Genomic DNA, 27,363 nt, shown 5'->3' with positions numbered 1-27,363 from the left:
TTCTTGGAGGTAAGTAGGCTTTTCTAAAACAGTTCCAGCCATCGGTGGAGGAAAAAACACAAACCAGAAAGCAGAGAAGCAAATCTTAAATATCTGACCTTGCCAGTTTTAGAAAAGCTTATCTGACTAAACCTCAAAAGAATCTTAATAATTACATGTGAGAGGCCATGTAGCATGAAAGACAGGGAGTCAGGCTTGCAGTCAAGAAGACCTAGGTCAAAATGACCCGAGGAAAGTCGCCTGGCCGCTCTGCTGCAAAGCAACCACCAATTCATGTCGCCAGAGGGCGATTCCTTCTATCAATGAAGACACAGGTCCAAATTCAAAAGCTCAAAATCTGCTAGATTTAAAATGCAGAGAATAAAACGAAAAAGTACTGAAGAAAAGAATGATAAATACAGCAATTACTACATTGCTAAATTTAATATGAGTACTATATAAACACACAATGTGTTCATGTTATATATAAAAATTAAGCATACGTTTATTATATTTATGCATATAAACTATATATAACAAAAGTTGTTTTTTATACAAACTTGTTTCTTGCTTTTGTTTCTTAGTGATTGTTAAATTCACAATAAAAAAGAAATTTTTTTTATTTTCCAAATATATACAAATCAATTGCTACAAATAGGGTAAAACTCAAGAGTTCTTTTTACAGAAAATTATTTTGCCAGAATAAACAGTTAAACTTGCTCCAGGCCTACAGGTTTTCTGAGGTTTAAAAAAGGGTATGGATGCTTCTTACATAACTCAGCATTTTATCATAGGGACTCATATGTATAATTTCAATAATATAGGTCGACTGATGAAAATTTCAATACTTATGTTTCAGCAGATTACAAAACAAACTAGTTTAAATGTTCAAATTACGTTCTCTTTGTTTTTATGAAGTAAATAAATACAAAGTTAACCAAATAATCTGAGATCAGATTCTGGGTATTTAATATTGGGAGAAGGCTGCAAGATGAAGGGCCACACATTTTCCATTAAGTAATTAAAAATAATATGCCTTAGAAAAGGCATGCATCGTTTATGTTAGTAAATAATCCTAAGTCTTCATATATGTTCATGTGAATTAACAGATCCATAAATCCTATCTCAGGGGCCCTAGAATATCAAAGTCCTCTCCCAAACCCCAAATCTGTTGGGGTCTTGGAAAAAGGCAGGTCAATGAGTAGGGGGACAAGAGATGGTCTTACACATAGTAAGAGTGTTTAATAAATGTTTACTGAATTGAGAAAAGAAGTGCTCTGGTCTATGGGGCTACAGTGTGGGAAATTGTGGTTCTGGAATCCTCAGATGGAATCTGAAAATTATTTCACATAGAAACAATGCTATAAATAATGATTAGGTACTGTAGTACAATTATACTAGTAATTCAACATTAAGTAGGTATTTGTAGACTGGCCTGGAAATAACTAACATTTATAGCATTGCTGCTATGTGAAAAATGTTCCCAATTTTCAAATTACTAGCTTAAAAACAAACTTTCAAAATGTAACCTTTTTGTTTACTGTATGTCTATATACTGACTCAAAAATCCTCAGCAAAGCTGCTGTTTTTTTTTTTCCAAAGGAAGAGCCCCACAGTTAAGATCTCAAAGCCTTAGTTCATATCCAGCACTATTAATTTCCCCCCATATTTAAATTAGATATCAATCCAATTCAACAAACACTTATTTAGCACCTACTACATGAAAGGCACTGCACTGGGTTCTGGGGAAAGATAAAACTGCCCCTGCCTTCCAAAATCTTCCCTTTTGAGGATGAAGGTGTGGGACATGCACACACACACACACACACACACACACACACACACACAAAGAGTACAAGGAACAATTTAAGCAGAAAAAAATCACTAACAGTTGAGATGCACCTCTGGCATCTGAGTTGAGACCTGGAGTGTGGCATGCTCAGCATGCAGGATGACTTGTGCAGGTGCACACAAGTGGGAGGTGATGTTCCCAAGTCTGGGCAAGGGCCAGCAGGGATAGTGAGGCCAAAAGATCATTGTGAGCAGCAAAGGGGGAGAGCCAACTTTTAAGTGTGACCAGCTGATTCTCATATCCATACCAATATCTCATAAAGATCCCCCCAAACCTAAATTATATGAATGCTATAAAGGACCTAATATAGACATGCTGCTAATCACAATTTCAAGCCCCAGCATGTGGTATCCTTGTTTCATACCTTCACATATTCTCTCTGCAACATGAATTTAATGATGTCTGTTATTGATTCTTTAATGTCGGCAGGAAGAGTCTGAAAAGAAAAAAATAAGCTAATTAATTTGGGAATCCATTCAGTGTCCTAAAAAAGAACATCTATTCTGAAAAGGGAAAACCTGAGTTCTACTAAACATCAGCAAAAAGAAGCACTGTTAAAAGATGTCCCTTACCCTTTTTCGCAGTTTTCTGAAAAGTGGTCTCAAATATGATTCCGTCTGTTTTTGAGTGGCACTGTTCAGTTTACCCTGCACACTGCGTTTTACATAATCTTCTCTAGCATTGAGTTCTTTAGCCCAAACTCCAAGAAGAAACTGTAAAGAGAATGGGTAGATTTATACCACATTGCCACCTACTGGTCAAAGCTGTGAAACACACACAAGGTGCAAGAAATTAAGAGCACTAATTTTTATTAACTATATTTTATTAAGATTTTTAGTACCCACTCAGCTACTTACAAGGCCACCATGATGAAGTATGCTTCGATGGCCTGTGCTGTCATCAGTGTGGGTATTCTCTCCACTGACAAAGACTGCAACTCTCCTATGCCTTCAGAGAAGCCATCTAGGAGAGCCAACAACATGCTACAAGGCTAGGCTCTTGTCCCAGACACTAGCACTGTGACCACTGACAAGATGCAACATCAGAGGTCAGTCAATCAATAAGCACTAATTAAGTGTTTATTATGTACCATGCATTGTGCTAATGCCAAGGACACAAAGAAAAGCAAACACTGTTCCTGCCTTCAAGGAGCTCTAAATCTAATGGAGAAAACAACATGCAAACAGCTACTATGTGCAAGCCAGATGTATATAGGATAAACTAAAGGTCATCTCGGAGTGAATGTATTAGCTCTGAAGGGGACAAGAAAGGCTTCTTGCACATGGTAAGATTTTAGGTAAGACCTGAAGGAAGCCTGGGAAAGTAAGAAAGGAGGTGGTGGTGGGGAGGAAGAAAATTTCATGCATGGTGAGCAGCCAGAAAAAATGTGCTGAGAGATAAAGTATCTCATTCCAGGAAGATCAAGAATCCCAGTATCACTTGATCATAGAGTAAATGGAAGGGAGTAACTTATAAGAAGGCTGGAATGGTAGGAAGGGACTATGTTATATGAAGGGCTTTAAAAGTCAAGGAGGATTATGGGTAGGGAGTGAGGAAAGTGAGGCCTGACATGGCCATACCTACACTTCAGGAAGTGTACTTTGAAAGCTGAGTGGAGGATGGAGTCCAGTGGGGAGAGATAGGAGAAAGAGAGACCCACCAGAAGACTACTGTCTAGGTATGAGGCCATGGGACTAACAATAAAAATAATCCTTTGGGTTTTGTATTACAAGTGAGGCTCAAATGAGATAGTGTAGGTAGTGTATGAAATAACTGTTAGCTAGGGGAAGATAATCTTCAAGGGCTGTGATGGCCAAAAATATTCATCAAAATGAAAACAACCTGGTGATAAGACTCTCTAAATTTAACCAAGTTAGTTCTCCAACAATTAACATCCAATCCTTTCTTAGATTAGTACTCAAAGCTCCTCTAAGTGGGCTAAGAGCCCACTGTTACTTCCATGCCATAAAAATAAATCAAATAATTTTATTGCAGGATCATCAAATACCGTATTTCTCAAATACCTTGTTCTTTTTTTCCCCTTATGCTACTCAACAAACTTATAAACTTCTTAAAATTGTATTTCTTTGCTCCTTAAAAAATGAATTTTATGTATCTACCACACTTCTACCACAAAGTTATAGATTTACAAAGTGTCTTCCACAGTATCATGATCATGACTGATGTTCAATTAATGTGATCATTTAATGCTTATGACAGCAAGGGCATTTGAACATTAGACAACTAGTGAAATAAAGGTGCTACCCTATGTCACCCAAAGAAAAAGGGCAAAAAGAGAAAGTGATCATACAATTATAACCTTTCTTCTCCATCCCTTTCCCCAACATTTCCAACTAAGCCCTCTCAGCAACTCAGCACCAACTACATAGAAAAAGTTCATGTAGGGGTACACTCAGAAGGCTAGGTTAGAGCAAAAGTGACCAAATGAAACAGATATTATTGATTTTTGACAAATATATACACATGCTCTATCTTCAGTTGCATTTAAAATAATGTTAAGATACTGCATTTAAATCCTAACAAAAGAGTATTTTTAGGATTCAAACATAATAGCATCCAAATTCCTTGGAAAGGCTAAAGATAAAACTGGTAAGGAAATAAAGGAATAAATGGAGACTATCAGGAAACATTCAGCTAATAGGATAGTTCCCTCCAAAGGGATCAGCAAAGACAAGCTGGGAAGATTTACTGATAATGTCTGTATGTGTTTACTGATAATACATATGCACCTTTGTGGGTGTGGGTGTGTTACATATATCCCTTTACTACCCTATCTTCCTGCCTCCGCCCACCTTAGCATTTCCTTCATATAATCACCTTTCTTCCACATGATTCCAAGCCTAGCCACATAGTAGGTGCTTAATAAATGTTTAAGGGGCAGATAGGTGGTACAGTGGCTGGAGTACTGAGCCTGGAGTCAGGAAGACCTGAGTTCAAATATGACCTCAGATACTTAGTTGTGTGACCCTGGGTAAGTCATGTAATCCCTATTTGCTTCAGTTCCTCATCTGTAAAATGGAGACACACTGGAGAAGGAAATGGCAAACCACTCCATTATCTTTGCCAAGAAAACCACAAAGACTTTGTTCGTGGGGTCATGTGACACCATGTGTCAGCAGACAACTGAATGACTAAACAACAACAAGAAAATAAATGTTTACTGAATTGAATTCTCAGTCAAAATTTTTTTCTCCTATATTCTTTCCAATTTAAGGAGAAAAAGAGAATCCTTCTACAATTAAGAAAATATTTAAAAACTCGGGGGAAAAAAAGCTATGTATACTGCTGGATAAAAATAGTTTTCTGCATCCTTGTTTTCTTGCTCATACTGTTGATTTTTTATTTTATACGTTTCTACCTTAATGCACCCATCTTTGAATAGAATTTTATGAAAGCAGAGAGCACATGTTTTCTTTGATTAAGCTTTCTATTCAAGTACCTCCTTGCATTATACATATAACATTCAACAGCTATATGTCCTAGGCACAAGTCACTTAAGCTCTCTCAACATCAGTTTCCCTCATCTATAAAAGGGAAGTAATAATAGTATCTACCAAACAAGGTTGACTTGAAAATAAAGATAATTAATCACTTTGTAAACCTGAAATCACTATATTAAAGTCAGCTATTATTTTTATAGATGACTGTTTTCCTCCCAAATCTTAAAAATCTGACAATCTGAAAACATAAGGAGAGTCCTCAGTGCCAAGTGTTATCAGTCAGCCCGTTAAGAAGAAAAGATATTACCTTAAGAAATTTGGTTATGATGTCCATGTCTTTATGATCATCCCCCTTTCCTAAGGACTCTCCCAAAGCCTAAGGGAAGAAAACAAAAAGCGCTCCTAACTCTTAGTAGAGAGCAAAAGGCAAAATGCAGACTATATGTATATAATATATATGTATATATATATATATCCTAAAATATGAAAAAAACATGAAGTTCACTTTACATCCCTAAGTCTGTTCAATATTGCTTCAGTTTTCAAATCTGACAGAATTTTAAAATAAGTAGAAAAGACTTTTCTCCTAAAAATTTTTAAAACAACATATGCTTAGAATACACACATACATACAAAGCTGGCTTTTAGACACACATCATTTCAAATTTTAATGTCATATATAGTTTCACAAGAAAAATGCTTACTGAAAAGAGTCATTTCAACACTGGCACATCACCTAGACCTAGACACACAGTAGTTATTAAAGAAATAAAAAGAACTCTTCAAATTTTATACTTCTGAACATCAAAATCACTGAGTTTTAAAATGAGATACATATGTCTTGTGAATAAATAATTGCTACAGAACAACTAAATTTCATTGATTTTTACAGAGATTACCTCTAATTCTTCAATAGTGGTGTTTTCTTCATGGACTTTAAGATCATTCTGTGTGTCCTCTTCTCCAGGTTCTTGACCACCAACAATTTCATTAAGGTATTGCTGATCAATCTTATCCAAAGCTGCCTTCAAGTCATTCCTCAAACCCTAGGAACAGTGAAAAGGAAGATATCATTAACACTAAATTTCACTGAGGAAGTTTCATCTTTAGTTTTTAACTAGCTATTTTAATTAGGTTAATTAAACCACACTAGCAAGTACAAATTCTATGTGCATTTTTAAAAAATGAATATATGAAACTGAATTTGAAAGTTTAAATAAGCTTAACTGAAGAAAGTGATTCAAATTAGAACTAAACTTCTTAAAACAGTTACCATTATTGTCCTCACCATTAAATCTTCTAAGCATATCTGGGCTTGAAGGAATAGCTAGTCAATACAAATGCAAACCTTTTGGTAGGAGAGGTTTATGCTAACATCAACTTGATGACTAGACAAAGAAAAGTATCAAGAGAGCTAAAATCTAAGTAATCATCTTCAAGATCATCTTCCATGTCTAGTGCTACAAATTTCTCAAGGAATAGAGACCCAAAGTCTGTACTTACTGAAACTTCTCACACATTTTCTACTTTAAATTTTATATACCTTGTGGTTTTTTACACCAGTCAATTTTCAGGCCCCCACTCTGACCCGAGAGAGCACCTTCTCTCAACATGTGAGATAATAGAGCAACACTGAACATAGGCTGTCCTCACCTCAATTTTCCCAAGTCCCTTTTCTCCTTTCAAAACAAATTCCTTGCTCATCCATCAGAAAACACACAGAATCACCCTCTTGAATGTCACAGGGCTTTACTCTGAGTACCCAACTATGAAAGACTGATAAATTTTAACATATTCTTGTAGAGAAAATATGGAGAAATGTTGTACTACAAGATAGTACAGTAGGTGGATTTGTATTTGGTTGAATAATCTTAGGAAAAGAGTATTACTATATTTAGTGAACTGCTATCAACCTGGAAAGAAGACATCCATAAAAAGGTACACAATCTCATGATATTCTGCACTAATCAATCCACCACTGTGTTTGGTTCTAGGATGTTTTAAAAGGTATGATAGGCAAACTAGAAACTAGAGGAGAATAACCAGAATGATGACAAGTCTGTTAAGTATGTCATAGGAGAAATGCTTAAAAGGACTGGGGATATTTAATCTGGAAAAGAGATAAGTAAGAGCATGTGTTTCTGTATATACTGCAAGGTGGGGAGGGCTTGCAAGAAATAAGAGTTGCCTTCAAATACTTAAAATGGTTGGTATCTGGAATAAAGATTAAATTTATTCTACGTAGCTAAGATGGAACTAAGACAAATGACTAAAAAAGAGGACAGAAAATTTTAGCTCAATTCAAAGAAAAATTTTCTAATAATTAAAATAGGCAAAAAATAAAAATGGGGAACTCATCTAGTTTTAATGAGTTTCCTGTCATTAAAAGTACTCAAGGGGGCAGCTAGGTGGAGCACTTAATAGAGCACTGACCCTAGAGTCAGGAGACCTGAGTTCAAATTCAACCTCAGACACTTGACACTTACTAGTTGTGTGGCCTTGGGCAAGTCACTTAACCCCAACTGCCCTGCCTTCTCCCCTCCAAAAAAAAAAAGGTATTCAAGCAAAGTCTAGATGATGACCTATTAGGATGCTGTAAAGGGGAGCTGAGAGGTTGAACAAGGTATCTTCTAAGGTCCCTTTTCATTCTACTTGGTAGGCAATATACATTACCCTCCTATGCACTAAACTTATCCCTTAAAATCAGAGAATTATGGAAAAAAATATGTTAAGGCATCCAATTCCACGATACTGTCCTTTTACAAAATAGAATAGTGGAAAGTAAATAGCAAGCATCCAGTGCTGCTATCAAAGGATCAGATGCGCCTGAGACCATGACAGAGATGAAAAAGAAAACTTCATTAACTGCCTATGGAACAGAGCTAGGGCCAGGGAAATAATCTGATTCTATTCTAAGAGCCACTGCCATGATCAAAACTGAATTTGCCAGCAATAACCTGGCAATTAGTACATCCAATGCATACAAGAAAATGTAGTTTTATACACTCTACACATTGCTATACTCTGTTCACACAACCCATTATTTACATATGGAACACCAATATTTATTTGGTTCTCATCTGTCAACTTACCTTGTTAACCTCTGGTGTGAGAATCTCAATCTTTCTTAAACGCTGAAATGCATCATAATCTGTCTCTCCAAACAATCTAACCGGTTCTCCCCTTTCTCTCAATCGCCTGATGACCTAAAAAAAGGCAAAGAAAGAAAAAAAAAACATCAGCTTCAATAAATTATTCAAGTGTTTAAGACAAGGGGATAAATCATTAAGCCAAACTTGGGTATCCTACATTTTTCCTATTTTAAACAGAAAATAAATGTTTAAAAATGTTGGGCTCTGAATATTGCCCTTGGAGTCAGGAAAATCTGGGTTCAAGTCCTGCCTCTAACACATATTAGCTGCACAGCCTAGGGCAGTTCTCATTGACCCAGGCAACTCTTTTAAGTCTCTGCATGAAGAAACAGTTGCCAATATGCCTTGGTGGAAGGATTTTCCTCACCAAGAAGTTCCTATATGAATAAAATAATAGATCCAGTCCAAAAAATAACAGTAATAAAGTGCTACAATGAAGCACTTGAATGCAATACATTTCTGCGGATTGTAGAAAACATAGTACCTACCAAATACCCAGGAATATATGACCCAAGGGCCAAAATTACTCAGCTCATAATCTTTAATGGGCTGGCAAACCTTTCCACACTACAAATAAAGACACTGAAAATATTCTGGGGATTCTACCAATAAATTATACTGAACTAGACCACTGTTCAGTCATTTTAGTTATGTCTGACCAATTGTGACCCCATTTGGGGTTTTTGTGGCAAAGACACTGGAGTGGTTTGTCATTTCCTTCTCAAGCTCATTTTACAGATGAGGAAACTGAGACAAACAGGGTTAAGTGACTTGCCCCGGGTCACACAGCTATTAAGTGTCTAATGCCAGAACTGAACTTGGATCTTCCTGACTCCAGGCCCGGTTCTCTATCCACTGCCCCCCAGCTGCCCTAAGCATAGACCAAAATATTACTCACAATTACCCAGACATAACACTGATTTATAAAAATTTATGAACAATATCTTAATAGATGTTCACCCTCAATATTCATGATCTCCAAGCTATATAGTGAAACAAAAAGCTTTCCAGGTACAGACTTTTCTAAGGAGATAAAAATCATGCAGAACAGGACAAGAAGCCTCATTTCTACTGTCCTGTCTGCTATCTAAATTGCATGGAAGATGCTTTCAGTGAGCCTATAGAGAATTTAAAACAAAAAGCAGTTCTTTTATACACTTGTGTAATGGTCCATATGAGTCTGAATACAACAGGATAGTGATTTGTCACAACACTTTCTTTCTGAACTCCAAGAAAAGTGAAAATGATATGGTGATGATAATAATAATAAATTAAACACAATTCTATTCATTTTAAAATAAAATAAAGTCTAAAATGAAGAAGGCTAATTTAAATATTCTAAACTAAGCATGAAGTAATCAAGATATTTTTTCAATTCCACTTTTCACCTACTGCTCTACCAGGTTTCAACTCCACAGAACAAGATGCCCCTCCCAGGGTAAGTTCCTCATTTCTAGACTCACCATCATGCTGCGTCTCAAGCCTTGATTAACACTAACTTCTTCTGTCCTCCTCTCCCCTCAGAATGGAGGTATGGAGAGCAAAGTACCAAACCCCTCCTTCACAGAGAGCAGAAACTGGACTCTCGGCTCATTCCACTTTGCATCTGCTGCCCTGCCTGGTTTCAACTCCACTGAAGAAGATTAAGATGCCCCCTTGGTGTTCTCTCCCTCATCTCACTGCTTTCCTGCCTCCTCTGGTGTGTGGTCTCCAAAGCTCTCTATAAGTTTCTTGAGGGCAAGGACTGTCTTTTGATTAATTGTACCCCTACAGCTTAGCATTGCCTGGCAAGTAATAAATGTTTACTGAATTTTTTTGGACTCAAAAACCCATCAAATCTTTTCTTAAGCAGATCCTGTAGAATGAAAAAGGAAGCTAAAATGATTTGAATTTAAGATAAATCCTTAAATATAAATCATAATTTTTAAGACGACAAAAGAGGCATGAAATATGTTGAGAATTAAAAAAGGGTCATAATTGTGGTTAGGTTTCTCTAGTACTTAATTTTAGAATAATTACTGTCAACCTTATTACAGAGTTAAGTATTCTTTTTAAATACAATTCCTGAAGAAACTATAGTCTGTTACGTTAGCAAATTCTACAAGGTGAAAGATTATGACTGTCCTCTTGTTACTAAAATTATAGTGTCATATATTTTTTTAAATTAAGCATGCTGCAGAAGCACAAAAGAAGTAAATTTTATTTGTTCTATAAAGAAAAATGTCCATTTATTCTACATCTTCAAAAACCATGATATCTTGGAGAGAAAAAAAATTGTATCTTTTAAAAAAAATCTGAAAAGGCAAAGGCTCAATGACTGTGCAAAAGATTCTCTGCCCCAGCCTCCACCAACAAATCACAACCCCTCTCTGAGCTGCTGAGGTACTTGCCACAGATCACAGTTATCTGAATCTAAGACTACCTGACTTCGAAGACAAATGCTCCGTCCACTACTATGATTTCCTTTACAATGTCTTTTTTTTTTTTTTTGCTTTTTGGAGGGCAATTGGGGTTAAGTGTCTTGCACAAGATCACATGGCTAGGTTTTTTTTGTGTTAAGTGTCTGAGGCCAGATTTGAACTCTGGTCCTCCTGACTCCAGGGCCGGTGCTCTATTTACTGCATCACCTAGCTGCCCCAACAATGTCTCCTTAAAGCTAAATTATTTTCCATTTTAATGCTACATTAATACTAACGTGAGAAGCAGCATGGCATAATAAAGTACTACCCTTGGAGACAGTAAGACCTAGGTCCAAATCTTGCCTCTGACATATCCTAGTAGTATGACCTATTTACACTTGATGGGCCTAGTAGTTCTCTGTAACAATCTGATTCAGTGGAATGAGTTCTCATGTTGAAAAAATAAGAAACCTTTGATAAACTGACAAACAAACATCCTAGAAAGCATATTAGTAGAACTATTAACCATTATAAGGAATTCAATACTACTTTTAAAAAAAAACATATTTTTTAAAAATCAATTAGGTTATATGATGACTACAGAAAAGCTTGGAAAGATTTATGTGAACTGACAGAAAATGAAATAAGCAGAACCTGGAAACCAATATACAATAACAATGTAAATAGGAAAAAAAATACAAGACAACTGAAACTGAATGCTGTGAAATTATAATGACCAAGTCTCAAAAAGGAGAAATAAGAAAGCACCTTTTCCCCTACTTCCACCCCAAGTTTCTTTGTGGATAGGAGGAACTATGAATGTGGAACACTCCCCATAATATTAGACCTCTTTGATACTTCATTTAGTTTTGTTGAACTGTTTTTTTTTTCCTTCTTTATTCTTTGTTATACGGAATAAGAGAGGGTTTAAACATGATGTAAAAAAAAATATGAATAAAAATTTATTTTAAGAGACAAGTGGGATATAGAAGTGATATCACATGGTGGAAAGAGCACTAGATTTGGAGTCAGGACCTGGAGTCACTCTGCTTTGCTTGACCATTACTTGAGCAGCCTTGAGAAATCATTATCTCGCTGGGCTTCAAGCACCTTTACAAAAAAGAGAACTGTACTAATGTTAACATCCTTTCCAGCTATGAAATACTATGACTCTGTATAATATCATCTGAGTAACAACCACTAAATCAAAGAATCTTTAGGAGAAACAACCTCATTGGTCATATCCTTGACTCATGACCCAGTCTCTGCTTAAAATAATTTTGTTCTGTTTTTAAAGTTAGTCTGTTTAATTGTTTGGAAACTAAATGTTAGAAAGCTCATCCTTTATAGTGAGCTAGGATAAGAAACAGGGATAACCTTAGGATAGGGGATAGAAAAGTAAAAATGGGAAGAAATCTGGGTCCAAATTCCCCACAGTCAAAATCTTGGGAGACTGAAAGACAGTGGTTATAAGTCAGGCCCTGGGGGGAAAGCTGGACTAAGCTAACCCAGGGAAAGTTCAGTGGCCAGAGGCCCAAAGGATACAACCACATGTCAAGGTGCAGGATTACCTGTACTTTGACACTATTTAGTTATTATGTATTAATTCAAAAGTAGCAGCTCTAGACCAAGGAATGACCATCAGGGTCACATAAGACTAACAGTTTCTAATAATTAAGAGGAGATCTTAGAAGAGAATATTCTAAAAAGCAAAGGAGCCAGATTTACAATCCTAAATAACCTACCCTTAAAGCTGAATATAATCCTATGTGCAAGTAGGTGTAGGGATGGAGAAATGAATTTTTAATGGAACAAAAGACTTTCAAGAATTTCTGATGAAAAACTATGAAACAAACACAAGAGTCCAGAGAAATCTAAAAAGGTGAATTTATTTGAGTACCTGGAAGTAACTGTCTAGTGACCTATTGCTAATGGGAAGAAAATAACAAATGTCTCTTCAGAACCTTAGTATCTTCAAAAGACACTGAGGGAATTAATAAAGAAATCAAAGGTCCTAGGGATTGAATGGTTTTGTTCTGAGGGCTTTAAAAGGGTAAACAGAATATATCAGGGTAGAAAGGAAGAAGGGGGTGGAACTTGTTTCTCAGAACAGAGGTGTCTGAGAAAAGCATACAAATATGGAGTGGGGGAGGAGAGGATAGCTATCAGATGAACCTCACTCACTCCTATCTGGAATGAAGAAAGGAGAGCAGCGCGCACACGCGCGCACACACACACACACACACACACACACACACACACGAGTTTTGAATGAAAATACATCAAACTCAACAAAGAGACAGGAAGTAATGGGGGAAAGGGATACAAGATGTAAGATAATACTGAAGGGGAGTAACAATACAAACTCTCAGATGCTGCAGGGGAAACTAAAAGGGAAAAGAAAAAAAGAACCAGAATTTAAGAAGGCACCTTAAGCTGCCTGTTAGACAACTGTGGAATGGTTGAACAAATTGTGCTATATGACTGTAATGGATGGAATGATAATTATGACATGAGAAATTTTTTTAAAAGACAGTTACAAAGAAGCCTGGGTAGTATGAACTGATGTAGAGTGAACTGAGCAAGAAAACAACTAACAAAGGACAGCGCTATCGTAGAGAAAAACAACTTTGAAGACCTGAGAACTGATTAATGCACTAAGCAACCATGTCTCAAGAGAACCTACAATAAACCATTATGGAACCCATCTCCTCACGAGAAAGTGATGAAAGTAAAAAGACATGTATTTTGGATCTGGCCACTATCAGGATTCATTTTGCTTGAGTATGCTTGTTTGTAAGAAGGTTTTTGTTTTTGTTTTCTTTCTCTAGATTTTTACTTAAGTGGGAGAGGGGAAAAGTCTAGGCAGGGTGGGGCAGATCTAGCAATAGTGACGGCCAAAAAAAAACTGGGCCTTGTAACATTTTTTTAAATGCACAGAATGAAAGGAATTTCAGGTGAAAGCATGGTTTTGGAAGTGAGATACAGAATTTATCATATATATTTTAACGAATAAAGCTACCATAAAATGGAGACTCACAGTTTTATATAGGATCCTCTTTTTTGTATTACATTGTGTGTAAGGAAATGCTCTTTTGGTTAGTGTTTGAAATTCAAGATAAAATGTTTCCCCCCAAAACTGTTATGTGTTCATTCAACTCAAAATGAGACATTGAGAAACATATAGATTGGGTCAAATATATTGAGCACAATTTAAGAACAAATAAAATCTTAGTATGTGGGAAATGGCTATACATCATTAATAATTCCCTTTTAAAAAGTTGCCAAATTATGGGGCGGCTAGGTGATGCAGTGAATAGAGCACCAGGCCTGGAGTCAGGAGGACCTGAGTTCAAATCTGACCTTGGACACTTAACACAAAAACTAGCCATGTGACCTTGGGCAGGTCATTTAACCCCAACTGCCCTAACCCCCCCCAAAAAAAACCTGATAAATTAACCACATAACACTAAGGGAAATTATATAATCTCTTTTTTTCTAGACATCATTTTTAAAACATAGGTTCACATCTTAAAACTACCCACAATCTGGCAGTTCTCAAGGGAAGAAATCCAAGCTTTCCACAGGTATAGCTATGTTCTACAAATAATTAGAAATGCAAATTCAAGCAACTCTGATGTTGTACCCTCACAGCCATAAAATTGGAAAAGTTGACAAAAAAGAAAAATGACAAATGTGAAAGATGCTGAAGGGAAAACGTGACATTGATGCCCTATTAGTGGAGCTGTGAATTGGTCTAGTCCTTCTAAAAAGCAATTTGGAAAATGTACAAAAAGTAACTAAACTGGCAATGTGCTCTGACCCACTGATACCATTACATATAGGACTATGACCCACAAAGATTCAATAAAAAGGAAAATGTTCTACTTGTATAAAAATATTCATAGCCATTCTTTTTTGTAAATGGCAATAAACTGGAAACTAAAGAGTTGCCTATCAATTGGGCAATGGTTGAGCAAATTATAGTATATAAATGGAATCAAATCATTTTGCTATAAGAAATGATAAAAGATGTTTTCAGAAAAACTTCAGAAGATCAGTATGAACTGAGACAAAAAAAACTGTGTCTAAAAGACACAGAAACTCAAAAGAGTGAATGAAAAGATCCCTAAATTGAAGTTAAACTGCAAACTGAAAAACCAAAAATGGACCTGGACAGGGGGTCGGAGTCAAGATGGCGGAGTAGAAGCACGACATTCCCACTGCTCCCCCTTCCACCTTCCCCAATCCATGTAAAAAGGGGACTCTAAACAAACTTTGGAGCTGCAGAACCCACAAAATGACATAGAGAAGCTAACCTCCCACTGAGGACAGCTTGGCAGGCTGACAGGAATCAGCCAGCACAGCACTCTGGGAGCCGAGCCCAGCCCCATGCAGAGGCTTTAGCCCCAGGGCAGGCCTGACCAGCCACCGGCCAGAGGGACTCCAGATCAGCAGCACAGATGCGAAGGACAAAGTGAGAGGTCAGTGCAGTCTGGACTTTGGGACCCAGTAAGTGGGAATGCATGGCTAGAGGGATTCCAGATCAGCAGCAGCTGTGACTGTTTCCAGATTTATCAACACATAGATGCGAACGACAAAGTGAGATGTCAGTGCAGGCTGGACTTTGGGACCCAGTAAATGGGAGTGTGTGGCCGCTGAGAAGCTGGCACAGCCAGCCAGCGCCATGTGGCAGCTTCAGCTCCTGGCCTGCAGAGTGTAGGGGGACCAAGCACCAGTCTGAGGGGTAATCGCTCTTGCTTTAACCTGCTTGGATCTGGACTGCAGTCTAGGGTGGAGGTCCTGGGGTGTGTATCCAGCTTGCCAGAGCGTGTGGAGACCTCAGAGAGGGCACCCATATAATACCTCAAGCAGCTGAGAAAACCCCAGCGTTTGGGACGAAAGATCCCCTGTCTGGTGGAAGAGTCCTACTGTCACAAAAAGCCCAGGGGGCGACATGACCAGGCAAAGGAAACAAAGCAGACAAAAGATTCCAACATTAGACTCCTATTTTGGAGACAAAAAGGAGCAAAGCATGAAACAGGAGGAGGAAGACAGTGAAGTCAGAACTCCTGCACCAAAAGCTTCAAAGGAAAATATGAGCTGATTACAGGTCAGAGAGGACCTTAAGAAGCAGATAAGAGGAGGAAGAATTGGGAAGAGAAATGAGAACAATGCAAGAAAATTATGAAATGGAAAATAACACCTTAAAAAATAGATTAACTCAAATGGCAAAAGAGGCTCAAAAAGGCAATGAGGAGAAGAATGCCTTAAAAAGCCGAATTTGCCAGATGGAAAAATCATCTCAAAAGCTCACTAAGGGGAAACATTCCTTCAGAATTAGATTGGAGCAAATGGAAGCTAATGACTTGATGAGAAATCAAGATGCTGTTAAACAGATCCAAACAAATGAAAGAATAGAAGGCAATGTGAAATATCTTATGGGAAAAACCACTGACCTGGAAAATAGATCCAGGAGAGATAATTTAAAAATTATTGGACTACCTGAAAGCCATGATTAAAGTAAGAACCTAGAAAAATCATCCTCCAGGAAGTTCTCAAAGAAAACTGCCCTGATGTTTTAGAACCAGAGGGCAAAATAGAGGTTGAAAGAATCCACCGATCACCTCCTGGAAAAGATCCCAAAAAGAAAATTCCTAGGAATATTATAGTCAGGTTCCAGAATTTTCAGATTAAGGAGAGAATATTACAAGCAGCCAGGAAAAAACAACTTGAATATTGTGGAAACACAATCAGGATAACCCAGGATCTGGCAGCTTCTACACTGAGGGATTGAAGGGCTTGGAATATGATATTCCGGAGATCAAAGGAGCTGGGATTAAAACCAAGAGTCACCTACTCAGCAAAACTGAGTATCATGTTTCAGGGGAAAATATGGTCATTCAGTGGAATAGAGGACTTTCAAGCATTCTTGCTGAAAAACCAGAGTTGAATAGAAAATTTGACACTCAGATACAAGAAGCAAGAGAAGCATGAAAAGGTAAACAGGGAAAAGAAATCATAAGGAACGTATCAAAGTTGAACTATTAACATTCCTACATGGAAAAACAATAATTGTAACTTATGAAACTTTTCTCAGTAGTTGAAGGGAATAGAAATATATATATATATATGTCTATATATGAGGGTATATGGGCATGTGAATACATATGTGAATGTGTGTATATATGTTTACAGGTATACATATACAGAGGGCACAGGACCAATTTAACAGGAAGGGATGATACTTAAAAGGTGAAATTAAGAGGTGAGAGAGGAATATAATGAGAGCAGGTAGGGAGAGACAGAATGGGGTAAACTATCTCATATAGAAGAGGCAAGGGAAAATGGTTACAATGGAGGGGAAGAATAGGAAGACAAAAGGGAATGGGTCAACCTTATTCCCATTGAATTTGGCTTGAGGAAGGAATGAAATACACACTAAATAGGTATCTCACCCTCCAGGAGAGTAGGGGGAAAAGGGGATGAGAGGGGAGATGATGGAAGGGAGGACAGCCCTGGGGGGGGGGAAGGGAGGGAAGTTGGAAGCACCCACTTTTGAAAAGGGACAGGATCAAAGTAGAGAATAGAACAAGTGGGAAGTGGGATAGGAGGGAGGGAAATATAGTCAGTCTTTTACAATATATCTACTTATTATTTTGCATTAGCCACACATGTACAACCTATACTGAACTGCTTATCTTTCCAGTAAGGGTGGGTGACAAGGGAGGAAGGGAATGAATGTGGAATTCAAAGTTTTTAAATCAAATACTCAAATATATATATACATATATATATACATATATATACATATATACTATTATTAATATTATTTTACATGTAATTGGGAAATAAGATATACAGGCACTGGGGCATAGAGACCCACTGGAAAAGTCGAAAGGGTTATGGGAGAAAATATGGGAGAGAGCAGATTGGAGGAGGGGATATCCTGTGGGACTGCTATTTTGGGGCGGTGAGTAGGGGAAAAATGGGGAGAAAACTCAAAATCTGGTGGAAATGAATGATGTAAATCGGAAGTTAATAAAGCATTTGAAAAAAATGGTACTGGACAACAAATGATAAAATAAAGTTTGTGGCAGACTCAGGAGACTGCTAGAATAAAATGGTATTATACATTGCCAGGTCACCCACAATTCCTAAGAATTCATAATGAAACAAGCTATCAAACCCCTGGATAATAAAAGTGATGGCCTAAATATATAAAATATTTTTTGACATGGCGACTGTGCATATTTTTTATAAGGATTTTTTTTTCTTTCATCTAGGGGAAGAAAGGTAAAGGCCTGATAACTAAAAAATAAGGTTTAATTTTAAAACAAATAAAAATATTCACCCATAATCCTCCAGATTCCTTTCAGCTCCAGTATGATGCAATTATTCTAATTTCAGGCAGAGAGAAATTTCAGTACTAAATAGCAAAGTTAGCCAAGGATGAACAGGATGTTAGTTATAGCACATGGCCCCTAGTTACCTATTCAGTGCTCCTTTCACTAATTATAACATAAGTATTATATATTATAATGTAATACAATAATGTAATATCCTTGAGTTGCATTCCCTAAAGGTAGGTACTATAGTTTCCTCCACATTCTATCAAATATCTAGTACAGCCTGATTTGTGGATTTCCAAATGATAAGCATAATGATGATTAAACCTTTATGATACTTATCTGGAAAGAGAACGTCAGAGTAATTGATTTTTATGACAAACTGATATTTCAATTTTCTAAAAATATATGGAAACAAAATTGCTAAATTCCTACAAATACAATAGTTCATCAATCAAAAAATCAAACTACAACTGTCAATAAAACACTGTCATCAATTTAATAAGGAAAGAGTACTGGGGTCAGAGGATAGGAGATAAGGTTGTGGAAGAGGCAGTCAGAACTCAGTTCTATCAAGTCTGAGAAAAAAGAGCAACACAGATACATACACGCACGTATATATAGTTTGGCAAATACAAAACAAGCATTCATAAAAGAATAGCAGAAGAGTAGATAGGTAAAGGTACAGGAGAGCAGCTGAGTAGATAGGACAATAACTGTAAAATATTGATTTAGTATAATGGAAAGAACACTGTATTGGTCTCAAAAACAAAAGTCTTAAATTTAAGTTCTGGCCCCAATCCTTAATAGCTCTCTAATTCTGAGATAAGTCACTTAACCTTCCTCTGAACTTCAGTTTCTTCAGCTGTTAAATGGGACTAAGACTTAGACTAACTACCCCCACAGGGTTATTATAAGAAAAGTGCTTTATAAATCAAAAGGTGTTTTACAAATTTCAACTATTATCATTTAAACATAATTTTGTAAATGTTTGGACTCGAGCAACTTATACACAAATTGGAAAGTTGTATTCAATTCAGAATGAGAATAAAATCGTGACTATTCATTTTTCATATGAAAGAATTCAGACAATGGTATCAAGAAGGAAAACCAATTAAATTAAATATTTAAATACTTAAGGACCTGTAATTTTGATGGTCCTTCCTCCCCTCTCCTTTACCAACCTAGACTGTAACCCTATTATGACTAAGTGGGGTTTCAGATGCAGCTGAAAAATTCATCATCCTTGAAAGCCAAGCTGGTAATTTGAGCTTCACTCTTTTTCTTAGTTGCATGCTATTTCTATTTTGACAGATAACCTATACTGAATCAAATACATGCAACCAGCTAGACAAAGCTAAAGATAAATACAAGCACAGAAAAGATACATTAAAACATATGCACATTTTACTACCAATTAACACCCAACCTTACCTCTTGCCTCGAAAGAGTCATGGGCAATTTTTCCTCTGCCAATTCTAGTTCTAATACTGGATTGGATGAAGTTAATGGTTTCTGATCCTCTTCTTTCGGCTGTACCTATGCAAAAGAAATTCAGCTTACATAATATTCTATAGTTAATATTTATCATTATTTTATCAGTTTCGTCAATTTTTTCATCAAATTGAATATAAATCTCAATAAAAACAAGTGGGGGGGGGTTAAATACTCTTCTAAAGAAGTCTGTAAATGAACATGCTTCTAAGTGTTTCATAGTAAAAATATCAAATTTATCAACCTAAGTGAAATTACAAAGACTACACACACATAGAAGGCATTCGTGATACAGAAGAGTAACACATGACAGTCTCCCAAACAAAAAAAAAATTTATAAAAAGCCATAAAATTTGGACTTTATGCAGAAGTTATTTTTTCCAAAATAAAATTTAGCAGGATTTTTTACAGTCATATATTCTTAATAAAGAAATGAACTGGGGACAGATAGGTGGTACAGTGGATAGAGCATGGGCCTTGGAGTCAGAAGGACCTGAGTTCAAATCCAGCCTCAGACAACTGACACTTACTTACTAGCTGCGTGACCCTGGGCAAGTCACTTAACCCCAATTGCCTCACCAAAAAAAGAAAATAGAATAAATGAACTGTTCTTGTAAGGTGATCAAATGTCCTATTTCCGTTGTTACATATGTACAATCCAACAAATAGAGAAAGGAGTCACCATCATCCCTAATACATTTTTACCTTATTCTGGCCTCATCCTAAAGAATAAGGGAAGTCAAATGTTTTATAGCAGTCTGTGGCCAGTGAAGTCACAAAATCCAACTTTTTTATACTTAAAAAAATTATTTCCAACTATACCAAATACATAGAGACCACAGAGGCCACATCTGGAGAAATGCCCAAGAGTTTGTAGGTCTGTTTTAAATAAACATTCCACTGTTCTAGAGAACATTAATAGAATAGTTATTAAAAACGTTCATTTATTCATGCCACATGAGTAGATATTCTTCCTCTAAATTTTTAGGGAAAATTCCTTCACAGATTAAGAGTTTCTTTTCCAAAGTACAGTTTTGGAAAACTGAGCTGAAAAAGATGGATAGGGTCTGGACCATTTTCACAAAGGAGGAAAGTTTAGGTAGAGTCAAATTGTGAAGGTCTTTAAATACCAAGACAGAGTTCATAGTTTATCTTAGAGGAAACAGGGAGTCCATATAGATTTCTGAGCAGGGCATGTAATATAATTAGACCTGGGACTGAAGAATATTATTTTAGCAGCTGTGTGGAAAATAGATTGGAGATAGAAAAGACTGGAGGTAGGGATACAAAGTGGGAAGCTATTGCAATAATCCATGTAAAAGGCAATGAACTACTTAACTAAGATAGTGGCTGTGTAAGTGAAGAAAAGGGAATGGGTGGTTAGAAGAGATATTGTCAAGAGAGAATCAACAAGATATGGCAACTAATTACATATGGGAGGCAAAGGAGAGAGAAGACTCAAGGACACCTCAAAGTGTTAACTCAAGTTATTGAAGAATGAGTTTAACTGAAGTTTGGAGGAGGGGCTAACAGAGGAGGTGAACAGTTATCCCTTCCATATCGCAGTGGGTAGGGGTACAGTGTCCACACTTTCTGGAAAATCTGCATAAAATTCTTTGGCCCTCCCTTTGTACCTGAGAAGTCTCAATTTTTTCCTCTTTACTTTATGGGGTGTTCACAGTACCTTATTGTAATTTGGGTCAAGTATTTTATCATAGGTTCTGTGTAGTCTGTTGGTCCTTTTTATGTCATCTATGACTTCTACAAATCTCTCAAAAAATTGCCATTTAATTTCTTACCACAATGGAAACCATAATGGAGAAAGTTGCAATGTGGAAGGGATAACTATATATCCATTCTAGGCAGGATGAGGTCTGAGACACCAATGAAATATAGGTAGAGGTTTCTACTAGGAAGCTATTAGTATGAAATTGGGATTAAAAAGAGAGTCTGAAACTGTATATATAAATTTGAGAGATTATCTACAAAGGAATAATGACTGAGTACAGAGGAAGGGTAATGGGTTCACAAAAAGAAAAAGTAAAGAAAGAGGAGAGGGGTGCTAGGTGGCACAGTGAGTAGAGTGCCGGCCTTTGGAGTCAGGAGGACCTGAGTTCAGATCCGACCTCAGACACAACACATAAAAGCTAGTCATGTGACCTTGGGCAAGTTACTTAACCCCAATTGCCCTCCAAAAAGCAAAAAAAAAAAAAAAAAGAGAAGAGACCAGGACAAAGCATTTGAGACATTCACATTTGATAGACAGATCTATTATGATCCAGCAAAGGAGACTAAAATAAAAGGTCAGACTAGTAATCAAGTAGTCAAGCCAGAAAAACATGGAAAATGAGGGAGGACAAACTATCTAGGAGGAAGTGGCTGACAGTGTCAAAAGTTGGAGAAAATTCAAAAAGGATGAGGAATGAGAAAAGGCTAGTGGCTAGTGACTTCTTCAAATGGCATTCAGTAGTACATAATAGGGAAGAGAAAGTGAAAGGGACTGATAACCAAAATTGGGGTTTGGGAAGGCATAAACAGGACAAAGGACGAGGGATTCAAGGAGAGAAAACAGTGCCTAGTAGAAAACAGTGCCTAGTTAAATAGTTTCAAATATAAGGTCAAGACTAGGAAGGGAGGAAAAGAAGGTGAGGATGGTGGAAATGACCTAGGAGAAGAGGAGTTCAGTAACAGAATAAGTTTAGGAGGAATAAGGCAGAGGATAGAGAGGGAATGAGAGGAGGCTATGATCATAGGGGGAGATTTGAGAGTTCTGGATCATGGGATTAGAACACTTATACGTGATGATAAGATCAAGGGCTTGACCATCTCTGATTGTGACTGAGGTGGAGTAAAGGTATAGATTAGAGTGTGTTAGTTAATAAAATGGGATGCCATTAATCTAGTAGTACTATGTAGAGAGCCCTGAATTTGGAATCAGAGAATCTGGGTTCAAATCCTGGCCCTGTTACTTAATACCTATTAGATCTCTGACAAGTTACTACACCTCCTCTGGGCCTCAGTCTCCTCATGTGTAAAATAAGGGCTTGGCCTTGATGACATCCAAGATGGAAGACATCCTTCCAGCTCTAAATTTATGAGAAAGGAATAATATTTGTAGGAGGACAGAAGTAACAACTATACAAGGAACACATTTCCACTGCAGGAAAAAAATAAAAAGCTCTTTAGAAAGTCAGGCCTGTGTTTCCTACTTGGGAACAGAGATAGATATTCCCAGGTCCAAAAAGGTATTCACAAACTGCAAAGAAAAATCTTATTTTTTATTATAAAATGACAGTTAATAGCTCTAGGGAAAAGATCTGAGACATTCTGTCAACTGAGCTCAAAATTACAAGCAATATCCTTCCAGTAATTATCTTGCTTCAGTGCTCTCTCTTCACAAGCAAATAAAATACATATCACTAAGATTATCTAAGCAAAAGCATCCATTATTTTAAAAACATTATTCTCTACTTCATTAAGCTAAAAAGGAACAGAGGGATCTAGGAGGGCATGGGAAAATGTACTAAATATATAGTTAATGCTTTCTTGGATCAAGTCTAAATCAGAGAAAATGGTAGTAGCAAAAAAGTAATCCAATACTTGCTACTTAATTTCCCACACTAAGAACAAAGGAAATAAACACATGTACAAAAAAAGTCAGAATTCAAATAGTGTTTGCTATGTGATGCTATGAGAAACACAACTACTTTCTCTTTAAATATAAATCTTCTCACCAAACACTACAAAAAAATACCTGAATACATATATAAACTGTGGGCATTCCTCATGATGTCTTCAAAACGCTAGTATAATGCCTTTTCAGAAGTCTTCCTTCCTATATTACATGCATAATAGTAACTACATTCTAATAACTAAAACTGAAACCTTGCAGAAGATTAAGTGAAATTCTTCCAAAAGGTCCTTTAACTTTAATAGAAAAATTGTCAAGGCTACAGAAAGTCTTATAGTACAATTTTAACTTAACTCCTCTCAACCCCATAAAAGCTAACCCTGTCAACAAAATAAGTTTAAAGATAATTTCTTTCATGCTACTAAGAGGTACAGACAAAGCCTTCCCAATGATTCATTTCTTTCAAAAGTGCAGAGTTTAAAATTAGTGCTTGAAATGTGTTGTCCTATTAAACAAAAGCACATAAATGCTATGTAGCACCATTTTTCATGCACTGGATCTTCAGGGCCAAATATGAGCTATTAATACTATAAAATACCTGTTTAAAACCAGAACAAATGATATGTCTATCCATCTTTAAACTTTTTTTTAGTATATTATGTTTTGCTTTTGTTTAATTTGGGGATACTGGTGATGGTCATGGCCGAGGAGATTAACATAGCCCAGAGTCAGATCCAGTACTTATGTCCACAGAAAAAAAGGCAAAATTTAAAAAAAAAAAATTCAAGCTTTGATCTCAAGCCATTTCATGCTACTCACAAAAAGCCAAACCATAACACAAATTCCAGAGCCAATATCATGCATGTTCTTCCTGCATTTAAAAATGCTTGAAAAAAAACAAAACAAAATATATACCAAAAACTCATACCTCTCCAGTTGGCTTCTCATTTACAGGCTAATGTATAACAATGACAAATTGAACAGAGAACAACAATTTATTGTCATTTTTAAAATATCCAAACACATTTTGAATAAATATACATTATTTTAACATAACTCTTAAGGTTATAAAAGTTGCATAACAGTTCTGATATGTACTGGTAGAGGGAGATTTCCCATTGGGAGCTCACTTTATGATGAAACGGGTCTAGACAAAAACAAAAAATTCATACCTTGTAGCCACATCTTTCAAAGTATGCCTCCTCTTCTTTTTTGGCAAGTTCACTACGTTTGAAATATCTTTTACTTTCCTATTGGAAAGAAGTAAATAGGTTAATACAACTCTTAGACAACATTTCCTGTCACAGTGCCAATAAGTATTGATCCCAGCAGTTTAAAAACTGTCCCCAATGCTTCAATTCCATCAATGTCTAGCAAGTTAAGTAGATTTCACCAATTTTCAAAGTACCGATGTGTGAAAATGCAATAGCTTTTTAGCATGTGTTCTTCAGGAAATAAAGTAAGGCAATAGAATGAAACTCATAGATTTCATCTTCTTTGATTTAATTTTGTAGTTTTATTTGAAAGATAACCTTTGCAAAAATGATTCATGATTGATCAAACATAATGGAATACTTAAATTACTATTCCCTGCTAACTCACACAACCACAGATAACATATGGTATGTGTATTATACGTGTCAAAATCCTATTACAATGAGCTCCAAGGGACTGCCCAAATTCTTTTTTGCCATTTGGAATACCTTTGATTTCTTAAGATATTAGGTAGGGCATATAGACTGTGTCTAGGGAATATTTTTTTGTTACAGATTTCTAGAATGGTACTGTAATAGAATTTGATGCTATGAAATATTCTTCAAATCTGATGTAGCTAAAAAGAGAGATGAACAACAAGCAATTCTTTTTGTACTACCAACAAACTTACCTTTAATTTTTTTCTACAGAAACTACATGTGTGGGACCTGTTTCTAGCTGCAGCTCTTTCTATTAGACATCTGTTCACAGCATCTTAGATTCACAGGTAAAAAGGACTGTTAGAGATCATTTAATGCAACTCTTCTCATTAAAAAATAAGGAAGGGGGCAGCCAGGTGGCACAGTGAGTAAGAGTGCCAGCCCCAGAGTCAGGAGACCTGGGATCGGTTCTGGGCTCAGATACTTAACACCCACACAAAATATCTGGCTGTGTAACCTTGAGCAAGTTACTTAACCCCAATTGCTTAAAAAAAAAAAAAGATAAGGAAAATGAGACCTAGACATGCTGAATGCCTAAGTGGTAAAGTCACAGATCAAACCCAGGAAGGTCTTCTTGCTCCAAAACTAGCCATGCATTCAAATGACCACCTCCCTATGCCTTAAGGTTTTTATATAGCACTTGGGCTGGCAAAGACAAAGTGAGCAGTCACTTTAGGTGATTCCCATTCATGAGATATTTTTAAAGGGAATCTATTCAATTTTCTTATACAGATTTTAGCCTACACATTAGTAAGAACTGAAATCTACCAACCACCTATTAATATCCACTTAACTGACAGCCATCACTCTTAATATTGGATGATCTCCTTAAGCAGATATCATTGATAATGACTTCCTTTAGAATCCTATTTACTTTATGCATTTAAAAACTATATTCTGAGAGGGATCGATAAGCTTCACAAAACTGCCAAAGAAGGTCTAAGATGATTTAAAAAAGGAGGTGGGATTAAGCCCCTTCACTTTTCACTATGCTTCAGTTTCCTTATCTATAAAATGGGGATGGTTGTTGTGAGGATCAAATGAGATGCTTGAAAAGTGTTTTACAAATATCAAAAGGCTATATAAAGGCTGGTTATATTATCATCACTTATTGATACCATTAAAATACAATTACAAAATTTCTGAGCAGGAACAGATAATTTATTCTAATCCCTTAATTTTAGAGATAAGGAATCTAAGGCTCAGAAAGATTAAAGATATGCAACTAATTAGCAGGAAATGCAGAAGTAGACCAAAGTTCTATAGAATCCCAAAACCATTTTGTACTATGCTACCTAATATTTACAAGGAATTTCATATCTTTTTAAAAGCACTTCACGTTTCATTTGACATTTAAAAAAAATCTGTGAAGTAGATGTAGCTAATATCCTTTCTACAATTTTACAACAAAGTGATTGAGATTCCGAGATTAAGTGACTTATCCATAATCATATAGCCAGTTAAGGAGCAATACTAAGAGAGAGCAGCCAAGTCTTGGTTCTTAGTTCAGTGCCCTTTTCACTGCAATCCAATAGCCTGTGAAATTACACTTCAAGATGGTTTTTATTATTTATTTTAATCATCTGCTTATAATTATTCTATTAAATAAAAAGGGCTGTGATACTAATTAATGAACATATTTCTTGACAATCATATTATCATTCATCTTGTGCTCCAGGGTAATTTAATTCTTGTGGACTGGCTGTGTTCTAGTGAAAATAATTCCATCTTATCAACCAGTACATGCATGGCCTTAGGTATATTAATGAAACAGTTCAAAAAGCCCTACTTAATATCTGTGCCAACTTTAAGTCCTCAACCACATCAAAATTCGAAGATAAATTGTCTTGGAAAACGCAAGCATGATGAGGAGTAGCATGCCACATTGGAAGGGCATACTATAGTATCATCTTTGAGAGTCATGCTAGCCAAGATTCTTTTTTTCCCCTTCTTCAAATCTGTCAACTAATAATTTGACAGCACACTACCAAATATGCAAGAACTAATGAGTTTTCAACTCTAATGCCAATGAAAATCTGTGGTTCCATATGTGGTTCCCCTTGTAAGATGGTCTAGTACGCAAGTTCGATCTTGCTCAGAATTATTTCTAGTATACAATTCAAAATCTATTGCATGTCTGGCAATCAAAACCATACAGCAGATCTTGATGGATTATCTCAAAATCTTTTTAGAACATTCCTAACCTATTCAAGTTAAAGGAATTGCTCAAAGAACCAGAAATATAGCACTGGCTTCTCAGACAGAAGATGGTAGCTTCTTTGAAAACCTGACACATTTCAAAACACCTGACTCATATATTGTAGGAAAACAGAACAAAAACCAAACTAGAAA

General features: G+C 36.3%; 1 protein-coding gene across 5 annotated transcripts in view; it reads right to left on the bottom strand.

Annotated features, from left to right (window-relative positions):
• PRPF18 (pre-mRNA processing factor 18) overlaps positions 1–27,363 on the bottom strand; it is a 533,171-nt gene that overhangs the window by 17,401 nt on the left and 488,407 nt on the right. For 3 of the 5 annotated variants that reach the window (XM_069106429.1, XM_069106428.1, XM_069106431.1), the window contains 8 exons: positions 24,490–24,567; positions 24,246–24,272; positions 19,627–19,731; positions 8,385–8,498; positions 6,192–6,338; positions 5,600–5,668; positions 2,404–2,544; positions 2,196–2,267 (listed from right to left, as the gene is read on the bottom strand). In XM_069106429.1, coding sequence (XP_068962530.1) covers positions 2,196–2,267; positions 2,404–2,544; positions 5,600–5,668; positions 6,192–6,338; positions 8,385–8,498; positions 19,627–19,731; positions 24,246–24,272; positions 24,490–24,567 — 753 coding nt within the window. The remainder of the gene's footprint in view (positions 1–2,195; positions 2,268–2,403; positions 2,545–5,599; positions 5,669–6,191; positions 6,339–8,384; positions 8,499–19,626; positions 19,732–24,245; positions 24,273–24,489; positions 24,568–27,363) is intronic. The other 2 variants (XM_069106430.1, XM_069106432.1) reach the window with 1 other exon arrangement.

Source organism: Petaurus breviceps, unplaced genomic scaffold (assembly GCF_028583685.1).
Source record: "Petaurus breviceps papuanus isolate PSGF00001 unplaced genomic scaffold, PetGlider_PUasm1.0 79, whole genome shotgun sequence".
NCBI classification, from domain to species: Eukaryota; Metazoa; Chordata; class Mammalia; order Diprotodontia; family Petauridae; genus Petaurus; species Petaurus breviceps.
Note: the sequence above shows the minus strand (reverse complement) of the source record. Positions and strands in the feature narration are given on the sequence as shown.